The sequence below is a fragment of the Nicrophorus vespilloides genome, unplaced genomic scaffold, assembly GCF_001412225.1.
Source record: "Nicrophorus vespilloides isolate i.1.1-1 unplaced genomic scaffold, Nicve_v1.0, whole genome shotgun sequence".
Taxonomy (NCBI): domain Eukaryota; kingdom Metazoa; phylum Arthropoda; class Insecta; order Coleoptera; family Silphidae; genus Nicrophorus; species Nicrophorus vespilloides.
Genome location: NW_017096080.1, coordinates 1 through 18,776, shown reverse-complemented (window position 1 = coordinate 18,776; position 18,776 = coordinate 1). Strand labels below are relative to the sequence as shown.

Below are 18,776 nucleotides of genomic sequence, written 5' to 3'. Positions count from 1 at the left end.
TTATTTTTCTTATATACATTATCTAATAATCTAACATATAACAAATTTTAGAAATTATTAATGTAAACTCTTATTTTAAAATATTTTATTTATATCATGAAATTTATCTGTTTTCTTTTCCTTTGAAAGTAATTATTTTACTTTCTAATTTGTATGGACAGTGATGTTTTTCTTTTGATCCTCTCCAATCCCAGGATAAAGATAATTTGCGGAACATGTTGGCATCGCGAGTTATAAAATATTTCATTAAAGCTCGCTGCGGCTGACGCATTATTTTCTCCTGGGCTTTTATAAATATATTTCCCTTTTTTATTTTTCATGCTGTCTCTTTCCTTTACACACTTTCCTTCCTGCTTCTTCTCTTCATTTCGTCCTTCCTCGCTCGCCATCTCTTGCACTCGACGCTCCGAAAAAGGGGGCAGGCACAATCAGGACTTATTAATCAAATCCTTTTCTCTTTTCACTCTTCCCTTTTTTCACCCTTCTTCATCTCTCTCTCTCGCTCCTTTTTCGCTATATTTATTTGATCCCATTAATCTCTTTCGCCGCGTATATAAATTTATACTCTCGCGAAAGAGGAAACGTTGCTCAATTAATTTCGCAAATAATTAATCACCTTTTAAATGGCCGAAAGATTATTAATTAATATCGTGTGATCATTCTCTCTCGCTCACTCATAATCTTTTACACACTTTCTTTCTATTTGTGTGTGTGTATGTGCAACGATGACGTTTTGATTAAGTAAACAGCACGTACAGGAAATTGATTAAGTCTTTGAAACGTTTTCTTTTCTTTTCTTTCCGTTTAAATGTTAAGTCATTGTTTTTCTTCCTTGGTTTCAGTTCAACCGCAGACCCCGAGGATCGAGTACAATGCGACCCAGGTCCTGCCCGGACACAATCTGACCGCCCTTCACGGAGAAGTCGGCGTTATCAAGTGCATTTCGCACTACGGAAATCCACCTCCGGTTCTCAAATGGTTTCTTGGTAAGGGATCTCCCATTTCCCTTCAACCTTTTCTTTTTCACTCAAAGAAACGTAGTCCCTTTATATTCAAACGGATAAAATTATCTGAAAGCATTTTATATTACCCCAAAATACGAATTAATGTCGACGCATCCACCAAAACGAAACTCTCTCATACCAAATTCTAATTCAATTTTGCACAAATTGCAATTTAAACAATGGAAAAATAGATACGTAATATCTCGAAGGTTAAATTGCTTTTTCTTTCGCGATAAACTATAAAAAGATGTTCAATTTTGCGCTGTATGAAGGAGAGTTACGAGTGCAGCGTATGGCGCGCCGGAGTCCGGCGGATAACGAACGTTACGATGCGCCCTTTTATGCGAACGTGAATTGAAATTTTTTTCTTTCCCAGATCAAAATGAGATCACTCCTACGAGGAGGCAGAGCAACAGCACCGAACTGGATAACCCGAGAACCTGGCTTGCGACCTCCATCCTCGAGTTAACCATCTCCAAGGAGAATCATGGAAGAACCCTCAGATGCGTCGCCGTTCACGAATCTTATCCGACCAAATCCAGTGGAGTTGAAGTTCGTTTGGATGTCATGTGTAAGCACTTCTTTTTCGTTAATAACGTATACCATAATAAATATATAACAAATAATAAATATATTTTTAAATTTCAAATTCTATATTTAGTGAATGATCAAAATATTTTCACAAAATATCTAAAATTTTTAATTTAAATTCATATTTAATGCAAATATTTCGCGAAATACTCTCATTCTTCAAAAATTATAATAAATGAATTTTTTATCATAAAATTAATTAAAGAAAAATCTAAATCTTCACTCAATAAGTTCGTAGAATGACATATAGATGGCAACAAATCCATATCATTTTTAGGAAGTACCAACCTTCACACGACATCTGTCAAAATTTCATGGCAATCTGACGTTTAGTTCACAAGTTACAGTGATTTTATTGACGCTACTTTTATAATTTTGAAAACAATGGAAAAATCTGAATTTAGTGTTTTGATAAAACATGGCTTTTTACATTTGGTACACGAAAACTTACTTTCTATTGCGTTAATCATACTCTTAAAGTATTTTTTATCATTTTCTAATATAAAAACATAAAAAAAACTGACGTTTAGTTCACAAGTTACAGTGATTTTAGTGACACTACTTTTATAATTTTGAAAACAATCTGAATTTAGTGTTTTGATAAAACATGGCTTTTTACATTTGGTACACGAAAATTTACTTTCTATTGCGTTAATCATACTCTTAAAGTATTTTTTAATCATTTTCTAATATAAAAACATAAAAAAAACTGACGTTTAGTTCACAAGTTACAGTGATTTTAGTGACACTACTTTTATAATTTTGAAAACAATCTGAATTTAGTGTTTTGATAAAACATGGCTTTTTACATTTGGTACACGAAAATTTTCTTTCAATTGCGTTAATCATACTCTTAAAGTATTTTTTCATCATTTTCTAATATAAAAAACATAAAAAAAAATTGGAAATGTGTTAATACTGAACTAGAAAAGGGTTAATAGATGAACATGATTTGACCTAACCTAACCCAAAGTATCATGACCTATAAAGGAAAACGATTCTATTGAGTCGGAAACGATGTTATTTCTCGATTTCTGGACTAAATCGATTCGGGGTTTGAATAGAGGGGGGAAAGGTCTAAATAGAATTGGAACGGGCTGAACCGAATTGCCTCCACTATTACTATTAGCATCGCATCTGCATACATATTTAATTCGTCTTCTCGGGCGATTTACGCTGAAAGCGACGTAAACTAATTTCCAAATGCATTTCCATAACGATGTAGAGAGAGAGAACACTTTGTTCGAAGAATAAACAGATCTTCAGATGGAAAACAAGAAGCAGAAATCTTCGGTCGAAACTTATTCCACAATTGCACGGCAAATACGGCGATTTCATCACGACGGAAACCAGAGGAGGTTTTATGCAAATATTGAAGATGAAGCAGTGCGTGCAAGTATATGAGAGAAAGCATAGCTATATTCGAGGCAGCGTGCAGTAGTAGTGTGTATTAATAACGATTGATCAATTACCTTAATTAAATCGCGCTCATTTCATTACGCGATCGTTCCCCCATTTCATTAGGGATTCATTATTTAATTAACGCTGTTATTTCCATATATACATACACATTTATTTATTTATTTGCTCAACAACAAACAGTATAATCGGAACGACGTTGGAAATTCAATTAAAATTTCGAAATTTATAATTGCGTAAGCAAAAATGTCGATGCTTTCTCTCTCTCTCGCTCCACACTCGAAATTCGCGCGCGCGAAATTCCCGTTTCGTTAGCGAATGTCCGGCGCTCCGCGCATACCGGAAACAGGAAACCGGAAATTCAAAGTGACAGCTGCCGGAAGGCGGTTTTCATCTTCGGAAACTATCTGCGCCGGACGCCGGGGCTGGCCGTGATGATTAAACGCCCGGAGACCGCTCGAATGATCTTACCAGCAACTCATCCCCTCGATTATGCCCCTTCAAAGCCCATCACACAATGCAATTGTTTAAAACGTTTCGCTCTTGTTCACTTACATAATTGCACAATTTCATTCAAATATAACTTTTTTTTATTACTTCAATCTAATTTTAATCAAATTCAAAATTATTAATTAAAATTTCGAATTATCAATAGGATTTAAAATATTTCCAATTTACTTCTTATAAAATTAAAAAAATAAATTACTCACATGACTTTTTATTAGTTTAACAATTGTTTTCTTTAACTTGGACGTAATTTATGTAACAATTTCACTTCTGCTGACACTCTGTCAAATCTCTCAAAAGACGTATGAAGTTTGGACAGCCCACTTGACTTTTTTTTTGTATAATAATGTATAATAATTTCATTCAAATATAACTTTTTTTTATTACTTCAATCTAATTTTAATCAAATTCAAAATTATTAATTAAAATTTCGAATTATCAATTGGATTTAAAATATTTAAAATTTACTTATTATAAAATTAAATAAATAAATTACTTACATGACTTTTTATTAGTTTAACAATTGTTGTCTTTAACTTGGACGTAATTTATGTAACAATTTCACTTCTGCTGACACTCTGTCAAAAGACGTATGAAGTTTGGACAGCCCACTTGACTTTTTTTTTGTATAATAATGTATAATAATTTCATTCAAATACAAAATTATTAATTAAAATTTCGAATTATCAATAGGATTTAAAATATTTCCAATTTACTTATTATAAAATTAAATAAATAAATTACTCACATGACTTTTTATTAGTTTAACAATAGTTTTCTTTAACTTGGACGTAATTTATGTAACAATTTCACTTCTGCTGACACTCTGTCAAATCTGTCAAAAGACGTATGAAGTTTGGACAGCCCACTTGACTTTTTTTTTGTATAATATGTAAAATCAAGTGAAATTCATTTGTTTTTTTTTTTTCGAATTTTGATTTAGTTCCAAATGTTTGAATTTGTTTTGTAAAAAAATAATCTAAACGTTGCTTTCATTTTGCATGCTGCATAAAACAGAAGGCTTCTTTGTATATATATATATATATGTATGTGTGGTTGTGGGTATTTTTGCGCGTTGGAGGATTTAAACTATATGCGTTATCACTGAGCCCGTGGGGTGTTTTTATTTCCATTAATTATTTTGCGTTCGCGATTGTGAATGGAAAATCCGGACACTCACTACGTGAAAGGGTTGCGCGTTTTATTTTGTTTTTCGATTATTTTTTTGTTTTTGGGGTGAGTTTGTGTTTGTTGTCGACGTTATGTGTGTGTATGTGAAAAGGCCGTATGTTTTTACACCGAAATACATCGTGTTGATACACGAAAGGGTCGCGTGGGTTGCAGAGGGCGGCGCGAAATCAATCAGATCGGCGAGCGCGGGTGGTTAGGTGGCAATGTTCGAAAAGTGGATGGGAATGGGGTGGGTTTGAAGGCACGGGTGTTGCAAACCCGAATTGAATACGCAAATATCGCGCATAGGGCACGGATTACATCGCAATAAATCCTCTTATTGAAATCTATGTTTGTCACGTCTAGATGTACCCGTGTAATCCAGTTATTGGGGATAGTTTTATAGGCCGCGAAAGATTAGGCCTAAACCGTGTATTTTAATGAGGGGTCGCGACATCAACCAAAAACACATCGCGATTAAACGTGTACAAACTTTTGTATAAACGCAAAAGTTATTTCATTCATCATTCAAACATAATTTGGTAGCTTTCGCATCTCCAATTGTTCGCATTTATAATTTTATAAGCATATTTATGGTCCTACACCTTTAATAATTCATAACTCTAATTACCTCGGCGTTCCTTCGCCCCGATTTTTAATTACATTCCAGGCGGCGGGCGATTTTTAACTCTACCTTTCTTCCCGCTAATTAACGAAAACCTCGTAGCGCATTACAAAATACCGTTGTTTCTTTAAAAAAAAAAGTATAATTGAATTCTTCTAAGAAAAGCGATATTAAGTTCAGGTAAATTAAACTAGTTTTTGAAATAATGAACGGTGAAACTAAATTATTATATAATACTGTGCGTTTGTGTGTCAATGTCTGCGGCCGGCGACGGGGGGTTTATGATTTAGTGAAGATTTTGGGGGTATTAGGTGCACCGTGGAAATGATAAATTAGCGTATAAATATTAATTAATAACGCTGTGTCGCGAGCCGCTATTTAGATGCAAAACCGGACTTATTACCAAGTTTGCGCACGGCCTCGTCCACCTTCATCTACACCGGGAGAATACTATTAGCATGCAACAACAACAGCAGCAGCAGCAACAACAACAACAAGAACAACAACGAAAACGAGGTGTTGTAATCCATATCATCGGCTGCAACGGCGCAGCCTCCTGCATATTTATGAACCCGGCGCATCCACCATCTCCTACAATAATTTACAAATGGCGAGAGAAAAAAATATGTGTGAGATAGAGAGAGATAGAGAAGGGCACGTAACAAACTCTCTCGCTCCGCCGCTGTTTGTTCGCTGTTATTGTGAATAAATGATGGACAAAGCGAGGCGCGCAATATTTCAGCAACCCAACAAAAAAAAATAACTAATCAAACTGATAACACGCTGAAAGCGCAATATTTTCGCCTCCCGTTGTTACATTGTTGATTTGTATTTTTTTTTTGCTGAAACTCTGTTTGTTCCCATTGATAAATAGAACGTAATCGAGGCGGAAAGGAGCGCGAGAAATATATTTAATAACCCATTAAATGCGCTTTAATTAAACTTTCTCGTGTATCCTTCTTCAGTGTGGAAGAGGTTTGTTGTGGAAAGGGTAGTGTATGCGACTTTAATTGCTTTTCGGGATGTTTAAGTTTTATCACCATGGGAGAAACTTTTGCAGACGATTAAAAAGGATGATCATGCGATGGCTAGATTAAGGAAGGAATTCTTATTTATGCTGCCGCCGGTGGCAATTAACGCAACTTTTAATCAAAGCGGAAATTCACCGTGTTTGTTGATCAAACCCCCCTCTTCTCCCCCGATTCATACACTTCCTCAATAGAGCCTTGATTGAGTTTGCGACGCCTATTTTTAATTTATTTAACAAACTTCGGATCGCAGCAAGCCGGAGCCGGGAATTCAATTTGATTTCATAAAGAGAACGCAGCTCGGTTACATGCAACTGCTAAAAGTTATGCAACTAAACTAACTTGCAACATTCAACAAACAAAAACAAACAAAAAAAAACGAGAGAATTGCAAAATTTAAATTGAAAATTCAGTTTCTGAACTAACTTTAAAATTGATCTTCAAAAAATCGTGCAGTTACATTTGATTTATACACTCGATGCAAAAGAAAACAACAAAAATAAGTAACAACAACGATCCGAGTTAAAAGCAAGCGACGACTATTCCTTGGGCGAAAATACGGATGCGTTTTTTGTGCAGATGTTTTTCACGTAAAGTAAAACGCAACGTAACAATAATCCGGAATGTCTGCGGAATGGGAAATGCGGACGTGGCAATATAACATAATGAAAACCAATTCAATAACGGATTCAACGTCCGTTCCTCTCACTAACTCACTCACTCTTTTTCACTTACACATTCGCTGCTCACTCTTTCCTAAAAATATATTGGCATTTCCGTGCACGTACCTTTTCCGCTCCTTCCGTAATTGCGTTAATGCCGTAACCATTATTACCGTTGCCCTTTTTTTTTCTTCATTATTTATATATATTTATTTCTGCTTCGATTTTCCAAAAAATCGTTATTCATTATGAATGTGTGGGTTGGGGGGATTTGCTAATTAGGGAATTAAGAATAGCGGCGTCTGGATTTAATTAAACGCGGATTTTCGGGCAAAGGAATATAGCAGCTCAAGGTAATTAGCGTTCTGCATAATTCAAGGATGAATATAAACAGTGGTAATCTGCTTGTGGATTTACTTGAATGCGTGCGGACAGACCTCAGAATTTTGTTTTAATAAAAATCTGAAAGCCTATGATGAGGAAAAAAATAAATTATTTCTAATTAAAATTTTGAAATAAACAATAATATTTTTTTCTTTAATAATAATTTAACAAAATTCTTTCTACTTGTGCTTAAAATTAATGAAATTTAATATGTTTGCATTATTTATAATACATTGCAATAATTTATGTTATTTTTCAACAATGTTTCTGTTTCTATTTTCGTGGATTTTTGCATGAAATGTACATTTTCCGGTTGAAAGGAAATCCAATGGTGTGGATTGACTCGACGTCATGCAATGGGGGAATTAGGTCAGCTGCGCGTTTGTGTGCGTTCATCTCGATCCGGCTCATTTTCCACTACGTTTTTATGTTGTTGTTTTTTTTTTTGTTGTTAAATTAATTTCGTGCACTTTCGCTGTTTCCGTTTCTATTTGCAATTCCTTTTTATCGAGTTGCACCTGGTTGTAATTAAAAGCCGCAGCAACACATTTAATTGGCGATGAACGTCTAGATTTGAGCACGCAAATTGTCGGTGCTCGCTAACAAGCGGATTAAGATCGAAAAGTGTGCGTGCGTGTGTTAACGAGACTAATGATTTCTTCTTGCATGTTTCAGTCGTTCCGGAGACGAGGTTGGTCGGCATTCCGACGACGGACGTGGAGGAGCTGAAGGATTCTGTGGCTATTCGATGCGTGGTGAGCGCGAACCCTAGGGCTGCTGTAGTGTGGAAACGCGAAGGACAGAACCAGCCGGCCAGTCTGCAGGAGCTCCTGCAGTTCAGCCCTGCTGTGAGACAGTACGCCGGACTCTACACCTGTCACGCAAGGAATAAGGCTGGGGAATCGCAACCCGTGAGGGTGCACGTCGACGTCAAGTGTAAGTTTCGATTTGCTGTTACCGCTGCTTGCCGCGTTTCCTCTCCTTCTTCCGTTCTCCAAGAGACCGGAAACCAATTACAAATAGATCACTCAGGGCTGCAGGAAGCAGTCGGGCAGCAGGCGACGGGTGGGCGAACCCTAACGCTCCTATCGCAATATCATCCGTCCAACTTTCTTCCCTTCCGCAGCACGGAAGACTCGCTCCCATCTCTCTGAACCATCATTAACGAAGGCGATGCAATAACGCCAACCAAGTCCATCGAATTTTCGCGAACTAAATCCGATTTCCCGCGTTTCCGGTCACGTGCCATTTCCTCTGAAAATTAAATAAACATGGAAATAGATTCCCCAGATTTCCACATCCAAGCAAAACATATATCAACAATATTCAGTTAGAAATTGAAAATTTCCAGTCAATTGAAAAGTGATAAAATTGATTACATATAAATGAATGTAACTAATTTTTATTTTATGAGTAATGATTTGAAATGTTAAATTCGATTGAATATTTGGCCATCAATTTTGTGAGTAATCACGGAGCAGTAATTAATGCGGATTACGGTCGGATTACAGATAGTGTTGCATCGGGAGGAAGGTATGTCTATTAAAACTGGAATCAAGTTAATACGCAATCAATGCAACTCTCTCTGTATTGGTATATGTGTATTTTGATGTTGATGGGCGATCGGTTCGAGGATAACTGCTAATGAATTGCGCATGGAGAGGAAGAGTAGGAGGAGGCCATAAGTATAAACCGTGTAATTGCGGCTGGGGTATTGCATAATTGTTTTTCGGCTGTTGCCATGGGATAATATATAGAGAGAGAGAGAGATTTAGGGATGAAATAGAGTACAAGAGAGAGAGAGAGAGATATAAAGGGACACGAAGGGAGAGGATGATAAATTTTAAGGGGCCGCAGGGAGTTTATCAAAGTCCCCGCCCCGCCAAACATCGTTAGATTAAGGCCGCGTTAAGCACACTACATTATCTACACGACCGTAAACCAAACATTGATTTTGCACGTTGACCTAATCAAACCGTAATCCTTAAAGCGAATTGCACCTTCCGACCACCTCCAAATACCAATTCAAAACCTTTCTCTGCACAGTTCAACTCCGCTGTGCGACCACCATCAATTATTTATTGTGATCGTCGAAAAGGTGAATGGAAAATTCCAAGACCGTCCTCCAATTTATATTTATGCACGGGTAAATATTTATCCAGAAGGTCGTAACGAAATAATCATAATAATAATAACAGTGAAAAAAAAGAAAAGGTGCGCCTTTTGCATTCGCAAAAGCGAGCTTTGCGGACGCTGATGTCCTTTTATTCAGCTCGAAAATAATATTAATGAATATTAAAATTAAAATTTTAGTTTCCAATTACAATATTCAAATGTAGAAGCTGAGAGAAAGAGAGAGATAGAGAGAGAGTTGTAGTATGGGACCAACTGATGAGATTTTAAATTAAATTTAGAGAGGAGAGATGAACAGAGAAACTGAACACACCGACGCAGAGAGAGAAAGAGACAAAAATAATAAAACAAAAAGATTGGGGGAAAAAAATGAAAGAGTTTGCATTTATGAACACACGCAGACAAAACGAAAAGGATGAAATGCATTTCCTGCAGAACACACATTTCATTTGTTTGTCTCCCTTTCTGTCTCATTCAACAAACATATTTCCATCCCTCTGTTTTCCTTCGGTTTTGCTGTTCTGCTCCGCTTTTACTCGACGACGACGACGACGCTAACACGGGATTTGCATATCGCGAAAATATATTAAATTACCTTTCGTGCAAACAACAATTTTGCATTACGGTCAAACGAGAAAACAATACTTTAATTGCCAGTTATAATAACGAACTACACAACATATAACATTTTAAATAAACACAAACTAAAGAACTAACTTATTTTTACATCAAAACCTAGTTCAATCAAATAATTTATTTTTGAATTTCTAAAAAAATATTGAACATTTCATCTTTTTGATATAAAGAAAATCAATTTTCGAATTATGTTTCTTCCGAAAACCGGAAGTGCGTGACTTTAATATCATCAGCAGCAGCAGCAGGTGCACGTATTCTCGGTAATTGGACTTGGATATTTTTGCAAGTTTGGCCGTTAAAGCCGAATCCCGTTGCCATCATCCCGTTCTAATGGATTAATTAAGACTCATCCCCAAACTACTTGGAATTGTTGCTCTTCAAACATACACACACACACATATATATTCGACCAGGTGTGTTTTAATAATCGAAGCTGCGAGGACCATCAAAACCCCTCACAGCTCCGTCGCACATTACGGGAATTATTAATTACGTAAGTGGCATTTCCGCAGTCGCTTGCTAATTAATTTTCTATCTCCCTCTCTCTAAGCCAACTTTCCATTTTACCCACTCGAATATTGCCATATAAATCCATGTGTAATATGCATTTTATAATTTGAATTTATTATATATACTCAATCCGTTCCAAAATAAACGTTAAGATTATGAAGTGAATAGGTAATATTTTGTAAAAATTGTTTGGTTTTGCATTTGTATAATTTTGAACTATTGAATTGGTTTTGGAGCAACAAAAAGGTTAAAACAATGACCATATTAAGTATGTTCTGTATGGGTGAGGGATAATCTGATCCTCGGCGATGATCCAGTAAATTTGGTGCCAGCAGTTCCGGACGGAATGAGGCTGTGTCGAGCTATCCGAGTAGACGACAAAGACGGCGACGACGACGGCAGTTTGCATCATTTGCAATCTTTACTATCCATTAGGTTAATAGGGAAACACAATACGGGCTGCAGACGACGGTGTAGGTTGGTTCACGTTCGGTAGTAGTTGATGAGAGTGAGAACAGGGATGCCTGGTGTTGGTAGGTCTGATGCACTTCCACCACTTTCTTGTTTTAACGATCATCCCCCTTCTCGTTCTGCCCGGAGGCCTTCCACAACACAACCACCCTCTCACAGGATGACTTACGCCACCTTGTTGCAAAGTACACACGATATGCAAATGCAAGGACCTCAGTGTAGAAGCGCATAGCGCGATGCGGGCATTCCTGTTTCTCAAGCCCAGGATGTACTGCATATTTATTGTTCCACCGGTTCGCATCGCGTGCTCCTTTTTCATCCATTACACATGCCTCAACGTCCGAAATAAGAAACCAGACATACCCCACCCGCACATCACCAAGACCTACACCAAAAGCTCGCCCATCCGCTTGACTTATTACCCTGCAATAGCTTAATAATAGATTCCTCGCAGCTAATGAACTATTTAATCCCTTCTTCGTGCAATATTTATTACCGCTGCTCACAGAGCGACCTGCATTTCGATTAAAAATTACTTCCGTTCTACTCGATTTCCTCCAAAGAAGGAGACTATTAACCGCACTCCTTCCAACCTTCGAGTTTTCCCAACGCAACAAAAATTACCGTACAACCAAACAAAATAGAAACGGAAATATTCCCATAACTTGAAACAAGCATAAAACTCTAGTAAAAAGTTGTTTATAGCGAATAAACCTGGATAAATAGCCTCTAAAATGAGATAATCGCTGTAAACTGTGCATTTCCTCTGTTTGCAAAGAATTTCAAGTAAAAAAATTAATCTCCATATTTTTTTAAATAAATTGTAAACAACATCAGTATAATAATATATAGTAAAAGAAAACATGTTATGAAGAGCTGAAAAATGTTATGTAGTGGATTTGTAATAACTGAAAAACAATATTTCAGCTGCTCTGACTGCAGATGTTCGCGTATTTCTCGAAGACCATTTGGACCACATATTAAATAAAAATGGGAACATAAACTAGGATAATGCGGCATTAAAGTAAGACACCCGAACACATTGTAGCGCTCCTTATGTACTTTAAGAGAAACGCCATCAAATTTAAACTTGTTACAGTTAAATACGGCGCGAAATATTTCACGTGTTATTCAACCAATAAAAAACGTACATATAACATTTGCAATAAAACAACTATTAGTGAGTTTAAATTGATTTTTTTCTTACTACTTTGTACTAAATTGAGTTTAGTTATATGGAAACTATTAGTAACTGGGATGAATTGCTGTTATCATCTTTTGCTTGAACTGAATGCTTATTTCCGACTCCTCACTTCCATCCTACTCCTTCCATCAACGGAGCGAACGATAATTACATAACATCGTTATAAATCCCTGCGGCTGGAAACTTCCGTTCGCTCGTTCATCTGAAATGCACTTTTATTTATCGAGAAAAAGAGAATCCCATCTCGTGAATAGAATAGATGGAAAATTAGAGGAAAGAAAGAGGAAACGAGTTAAAAGTGTAAGCGCGCAACAGTTTTCAACTCCATCAGGCTTCCGCAGCTTAAAAATAATTGGATAAGAGTATACTTTTTATCCAATCTCATTTAAATATGTTCTTCGAAAAAAAAAAAAATGAAATAATTAATAAAACTATTGTTAATACTATAGAAGAATTCATAAATTTTATATAATAATATTTTATGAAAATTAGTGAAATTGAATATTTCATGTTGAAGCTATAGAATATAAAGTGAGTGCAGTTCCATTAGTGACGCAATTACGGTGTAATTCGATGTTAAAGAATTTTAAAGTTTAATTTTAAAAATATACATTTAGCAGAAAATGATACAATCTATTTGCTTATTTTAGTTTAGTTATTTGATTTACATTCATAAACTAGTAGCGACAAATTGAATGTTGTATATATGCATGTTACAGCCAAATCTACAGGGAATAGATTGAGCGCGCGCGGCTATTGTAATTTGCTGTTTCATTCGGACTAATTACGTTTTTATGGCACAACTGATATATCAACACACCGTTGTTAAATTTACTAATTTGATTAAAATTTCGTGTTTTATTTTTATTTTCGGAGGACGTAAATCGAGTAATGGTGCGTGACGATGATCACGATGATGATGATGATAACGTGGTCGTAAAAAAAAAAGGGAGGGCAGTATTGGGGCTCAATTATCGAAATTGATGGAGAGTGCCGAAGTTTCAATTAAATCCGGTGACGTGATAAACAGGCGTTTAAAAGGGTTTTGCATAATCTTATATAAATTAACGCTTGGGCGCTGCTGGGCCAGATTAGTGCCCGAGAATCTGTGTAGTTCGGATGTAATTTGTTCGTTAATTAAGGATGGGGCGTCTCCTAATTTGATAACTGGCCTTCTCTATCTCCGCATTCATCTCTCTCTCTCTATCCTACGCATTCAGAGAGAGGAACACACACATATATACTTCTGGCTGTTGGTTTAGGATGGAAGTTGTAATCGCTTGCGATCTTAACACTTTCCGGAAGATTTAGTATGGTCGCATGGGATAAATCACGTGCCGATAAATCATATTTATACTCGCCCACACACAAATAACGAGCGATCAATCACGATCAGCTGGATACGTGTGTATGCGCTCTCCCTAATTGCCAATAATTATCGGACTGTAATGATCAATTCAATCATAACTAACGTCAATGGAAATCCAATAAGAACTGATAATTTCAGCATGAAATATGCATAATTTATTTTAATCTACATTCTTCACTTAGCTTTTGTTTAAAATTGAGATAATTTCTTAAATGTTGCTGTTAATTATGATTTGCAGATCCTCCTAAGATTTTGTCCGTCGGTCCGGATAGGCTGACTACGGCTCTGCTCTTCTCTTCGGCGAGTTTTGAGTGCGTGGCTGAAGGCAATCCCCAACCAACTTACCAATGGCTTCAGAGACTTCCGACACCTTCGAACGTTATCCTGGAGAGAGGACGAGAGGCGAAGCTGCACATTCCCAACGTCACCTACGATTACCAAGGAGAATACGTCTGCAAGGTGACCAACATCATTGGCGGCACCGAACGCACCATCCAGAGCGAGGCGATCGCTCTTCAAGTCGTCGGTAAATACAATACTTATTACTAAATAATTTCATTATTATTGACATCAATCAATTAGATTAAAGTTGTGAATGTTATTTTTTGTTTGTTTTTTTTTATTTTTTAGAATAATAATAATGTTAGTAACAGTGTTGGTGATTACAATAAGTTTGGTTTTGGGTTTTCGCAGGAGCACCGCAAGTTCTGAGGCATTCGACTACGCCGGAGGTTGTGGTTCAGAAGGGTCAGGACGCAGAAATAAGTTTGGTGGTGTGCGCTGATCCTCGTCCGAGGGTCGTCGCATGGGAGTGGGGCTCTTTGAGGCTCGAGGCCGGCTCCGAAATGGGTACGAAATTAATTATTATTTAATAATTAACGCCGTCCCCATCCTATCCTTAAACCACTTTTTATCCTCCATCCTTGAGCGAACTTTTATTAAGATCATCAACGCAGCAGGAACGTTGCCTGCCTCCTTATCGTCCATCCTCCTCCTGTCGTCGCTTTAAATTTGAACCCTTAACCGCCCTCATCCACGACTTAATTAGTTAGAAAGCGAGGTGTGAGTGCGCGAATCATCCAGTTTTGTTGTTATTTAGTCGACAGGAGGATCCCGCCCTAACGAGTCTCGCACTCGGCGAATTGCGAAAATTAAATTGGATGGCCGCTGTTAAAGTTACCAAACTTTCACCGTAATAATCCCAAATACGGCGGTAAAAGAAAATAACACTTACATTTTATCGAAATCCATCTGAATACTTATATTAATTATTTCATAATTAAAACCTCACATCATTTACATTCCTTTTTACCTGGCGCATCCAACATTTATTTATCGATCATTTACATAATTTTAATGCAATTACTTTATAGTTTTAAGAAAGATTACATTCATTGTTTCATTGAAAATTTATAAAAAAGTTTGCTAAGAATATTGATGCAAAAATATGATTCTGATCTTAACAAATTGTGGATGTAATAAACATGCATTTTTTTAATTGCATCGTAAGAGGATGGTAGTAATTGGTGGATGGATGCTCGTAATCACTTTTAACTAATTGAACTGTTTTCCGCTTTCTTCCAGCATCTATTTATTTTTTTATATCTTTCTTCCCTATCCTTCCTTCACTTGATTTTATTCTGTTTTTCTGTTTTTCGTAATAATCCCAAATACGGCGGTAAAAGAAAATAACACTTACATTTTATCGAAATCCATCTGAATACTTATATTAATTATTTCCTAATTAAAACCTCACATCATTTACATTCCTTTTTACCTGGCGCATCCAACATTTATTTATCGATCATTTACATAATTTTAATGCAATTACTTTATAGTTTTAAGAAAGATTACATTCATTGTTTTCATTGAAAATTTATAAAAAAGTTTGCTAAGAATATTGATGCAAAAAGATGATTCTGATCTTAACAAATTGTGGATGTAATAAACATGCATTTTTTTTAATTGCATCGTAAGAGGATGGTAGTAATTGGTGGATGGATGCTCGTAATCACTTTTAACTAATTGAACTGTTTTCCGCTTTCTTCCAGCATCTATTTATTTTTTTATATCTTTCTTCCCTATCCTTCCTTCACTTGATTTTATTCTGTTTTTCTTGGTACGTTTGCGTTTCCCGTTTTAATATCCCTTTTCCCTTTTAAATGGAGATTGAAGGGAAGAAGGATGCCGGGCGTGTTCGGCCTTGCTGAATTGCCCTCCGGAGGTCCGCGCTGTCTCCGCTCCTTCCGCATCCCTTTCCGAGCGGTTTTAAAATGTAATCGTTCTGGGATTAAGTCGGTGAATAAAATGCAAACTATCCGCCGGATGAACATAAGTTACAGACCAATATAAAGTCTTATCTAAACGCTGCGGGTAATCCAGACGCAGACTCCTCTTTTTTTTTTGGTCTTCCTTCCTTTGTTCCAAACTCATTCCTAATCTTACACATAAGTATATATAAATATATAGGTTTAGGTGCTGCAGTTATTATTTTTGTATCTCCCTTTGATAGCCAACTTCACTATAGGCGAGTATATCGTTTTAAAATGAAACTGGGAACAGATAAGAGGACGGAAATAAAGTTATAAAGAAGGGAAGAAAGACATGAACACACATACACATGTATACCGTGGATACATATTGGTGTCTTTCGAGTTGGCAACGACGGAAATGGACCGTAATCCAACACACGCTTTTACAACTTGACCACAAACACACTTAAACGCGTCTATATTTCAAGAGTTCGATAACTTTATATAAGACTTATTCCAGTATTCTGTTCCACTTTTCGGATGAGTTATGTTTTCCTCCGGATATACACTCTGCAAAAGTTCGAGTGCATATCATAATTAGCAAAAAAAAATGAACAGATCCACCATTTATTACGTCATTAATATACCCAAGTGATATTAATACGTTTCCACTAATTCGTTTACGAAAATTCCAAAAATTGCATTGTTTTTTGTTGACGGTTTGCGGTTTTCGGTCCTTATAATATAAATTAAATTTTCGACGCAAATATTCGTGCCTCGTAAAATTCCCCACCGAAGAGCTGTGGGAACGCAACACAGCGCCTCTGCAGACTGCATTTTTCAGCACCGCCGAAATTCAGCGTTACATAAATTCCCGCGCCGAGAAGCGGCTTTATCAACTCGAACTTCATTAAGTTTACCGAAAGAAAGAGTAGAGAGAAAAAAACATAAACAAACAGGAAAATTACGGGGAGGAAAAACGAAACGGAAATAAGCGCAAAACAAAATGCAAAGTTAAAACGAGCCGAGCGGAGGTTTTTAATTAACTTGTCCAGATTAAAAAGCTTGCTGCCTGAAATCCACGAATGACATCTTGGAAATTGCTTGATCGATTCATTAAGCTCACTACTTTTTCTTTTCTTTTTTTAAATATAAGGAACTTGCGAAATAAGCTAAAGCAGCGATTCCCAAACTTTTTCGAAGCACCCCAAGTCAATGTTAATAGTGATTTGTGGTTTGGGAACAGTTTAGGAATCATTGAGTTAAAGGATGATTTATTTTTTAGGTGTATTGAATGTTTGAAAGAAAATATTTATATTTTGTTATTCGGTTTCAGGACGTTACAGTGTCGACGAGGTGATGCAGGAGGAGCGAGAGGATTGTTATCTTGCGACGTTGAAGATCAGAGAAGCAGAGTCGACGGATTCGAGGGCGTACTATTTGGCTGTCGAGAATGACAGAGGTACGGACAGACACGCCGTCAAATTATACGTGAACGGTAAGCGAAATCCTTCTCTTCACTCTCTCCGTCACACTTTTTCCACAGAAGAAGCGTCAACTTCAAAGAAATCAACAACAATATTAAGAGAGAGAAAAAAAAACAGGAAAGAAATACGCGTTATTACATCCGAAAAGATCCATATTTATTTAGGAGGAGTGTCTTAAGAAGACCGGACCATATCGCGATTGCTTTATCGACTTAGTCCACCTCCCTCATCCTACTTTCTCTATCCCGAAAGCCCCGAAGAGCGGAGCCGGTCACGTAACCTGCAGATAAAAGGCTCGCCGTTATCGCATTCCGCTCAGAGCCACTTTAATCCGAACGACATCCGGAACATATTATTCTTTAAATATTTACAAATCGTGATGCACTGTCTTCCAAATTAACTTAACGGAGAACGTTTCAGAGTCTCGGCAATGCTCCCTTGCTATTTTCCTTTCACTATTAAATAACGTTGACCGTGCTATTTTTCCAACCATTATTCTCTTCTAGCTTTTACTATACCCCAATACTATACTTTCAAAGTGAAAATAATAGATAAAATATTACCGAATATCGTTTCATTTTCAACTCAAAATTGATAGTTTTACTTGTAATTAATGATAAATATATTGAGATTTATTTATTTATTATTTCGTGTATTTTCTAAATTGTATTTCAGAGCCTCTTCAGATGAGCACTCTGGTGACATTGGCCGGATGTTCGGTGGCCGCTTTCGTGATACTCCTCTGCATCTTCATTTACGCCGTCCGCTCGGAGAAATGCTGTTTTGCACGTAAGTAATCTAATTCCGGACTTCCAGTGAAATGCATCACTTCGCATCTTTATCTCACGCTTTTCGTTTTCTTTTTCTTTCTTTGTCCGCAGGGAAAGGTGATTTCAAGCCGTCCGACTTGGATAGGTGAGTAACGACGACCTGACCTAACCTCACCCACTCCGAATCCACCCGCCAATCCATCCACATCGATCTTTCCACGAACCTCTCACTCTACTTCTGATTGAGGCTAATTGGGTTTCGATGTTGCTATATGATTTACTAATTACTTCCGCGATTCTGCTTCCTATTCATTACATCTCTATCGCGTCACTCACAAATCGAAACCTAATCTGAAGGTGTATATACGTTCCACAGGAAAACGAATAAAAATAAATCGCACAAAAAAGGACTAGACACACGTATAAAAATAAAGGATACGTTCCATAATTTTTTAAAACTGCATAAAACTAAATCAATGAGTTGCAATATACCGAAAATCGCATTAAAAGGGTTTATTAAATTTCAGAAACATAATTAGTCTTACTATATTCTT

General features: G+C 36.6%; 1 protein-coding gene across 1 annotated transcript; it reads left to right on the top strand.

The window, feature by feature from the left end:
• Nucleotides 1-808: 808 nt before the first annotated feature.
• LOC108569448 (immunoglobulin superfamily member 10) lies at nucleotides 809-18,367 on the top strand (the record flags this gene model as incomplete). The annotated part of the gene is given in 8 exon segments (XM_017931001.1): nucleotides 809-986; nucleotides 1,381-1,575; nucleotides 8,066-8,326; nucleotides 13,952-14,239; nucleotides 14,407-14,562; nucleotides 17,302-17,463; nucleotides 18,128-18,241; nucleotides 18,334-18,367. Coding segments are annotated over 8 exon segments (1,388 nt in total), but the record flags the coding sequence as incomplete, so codon positions are not given.
• Nucleotides 18,368-18,776: the final 409 nt, after the last annotated feature.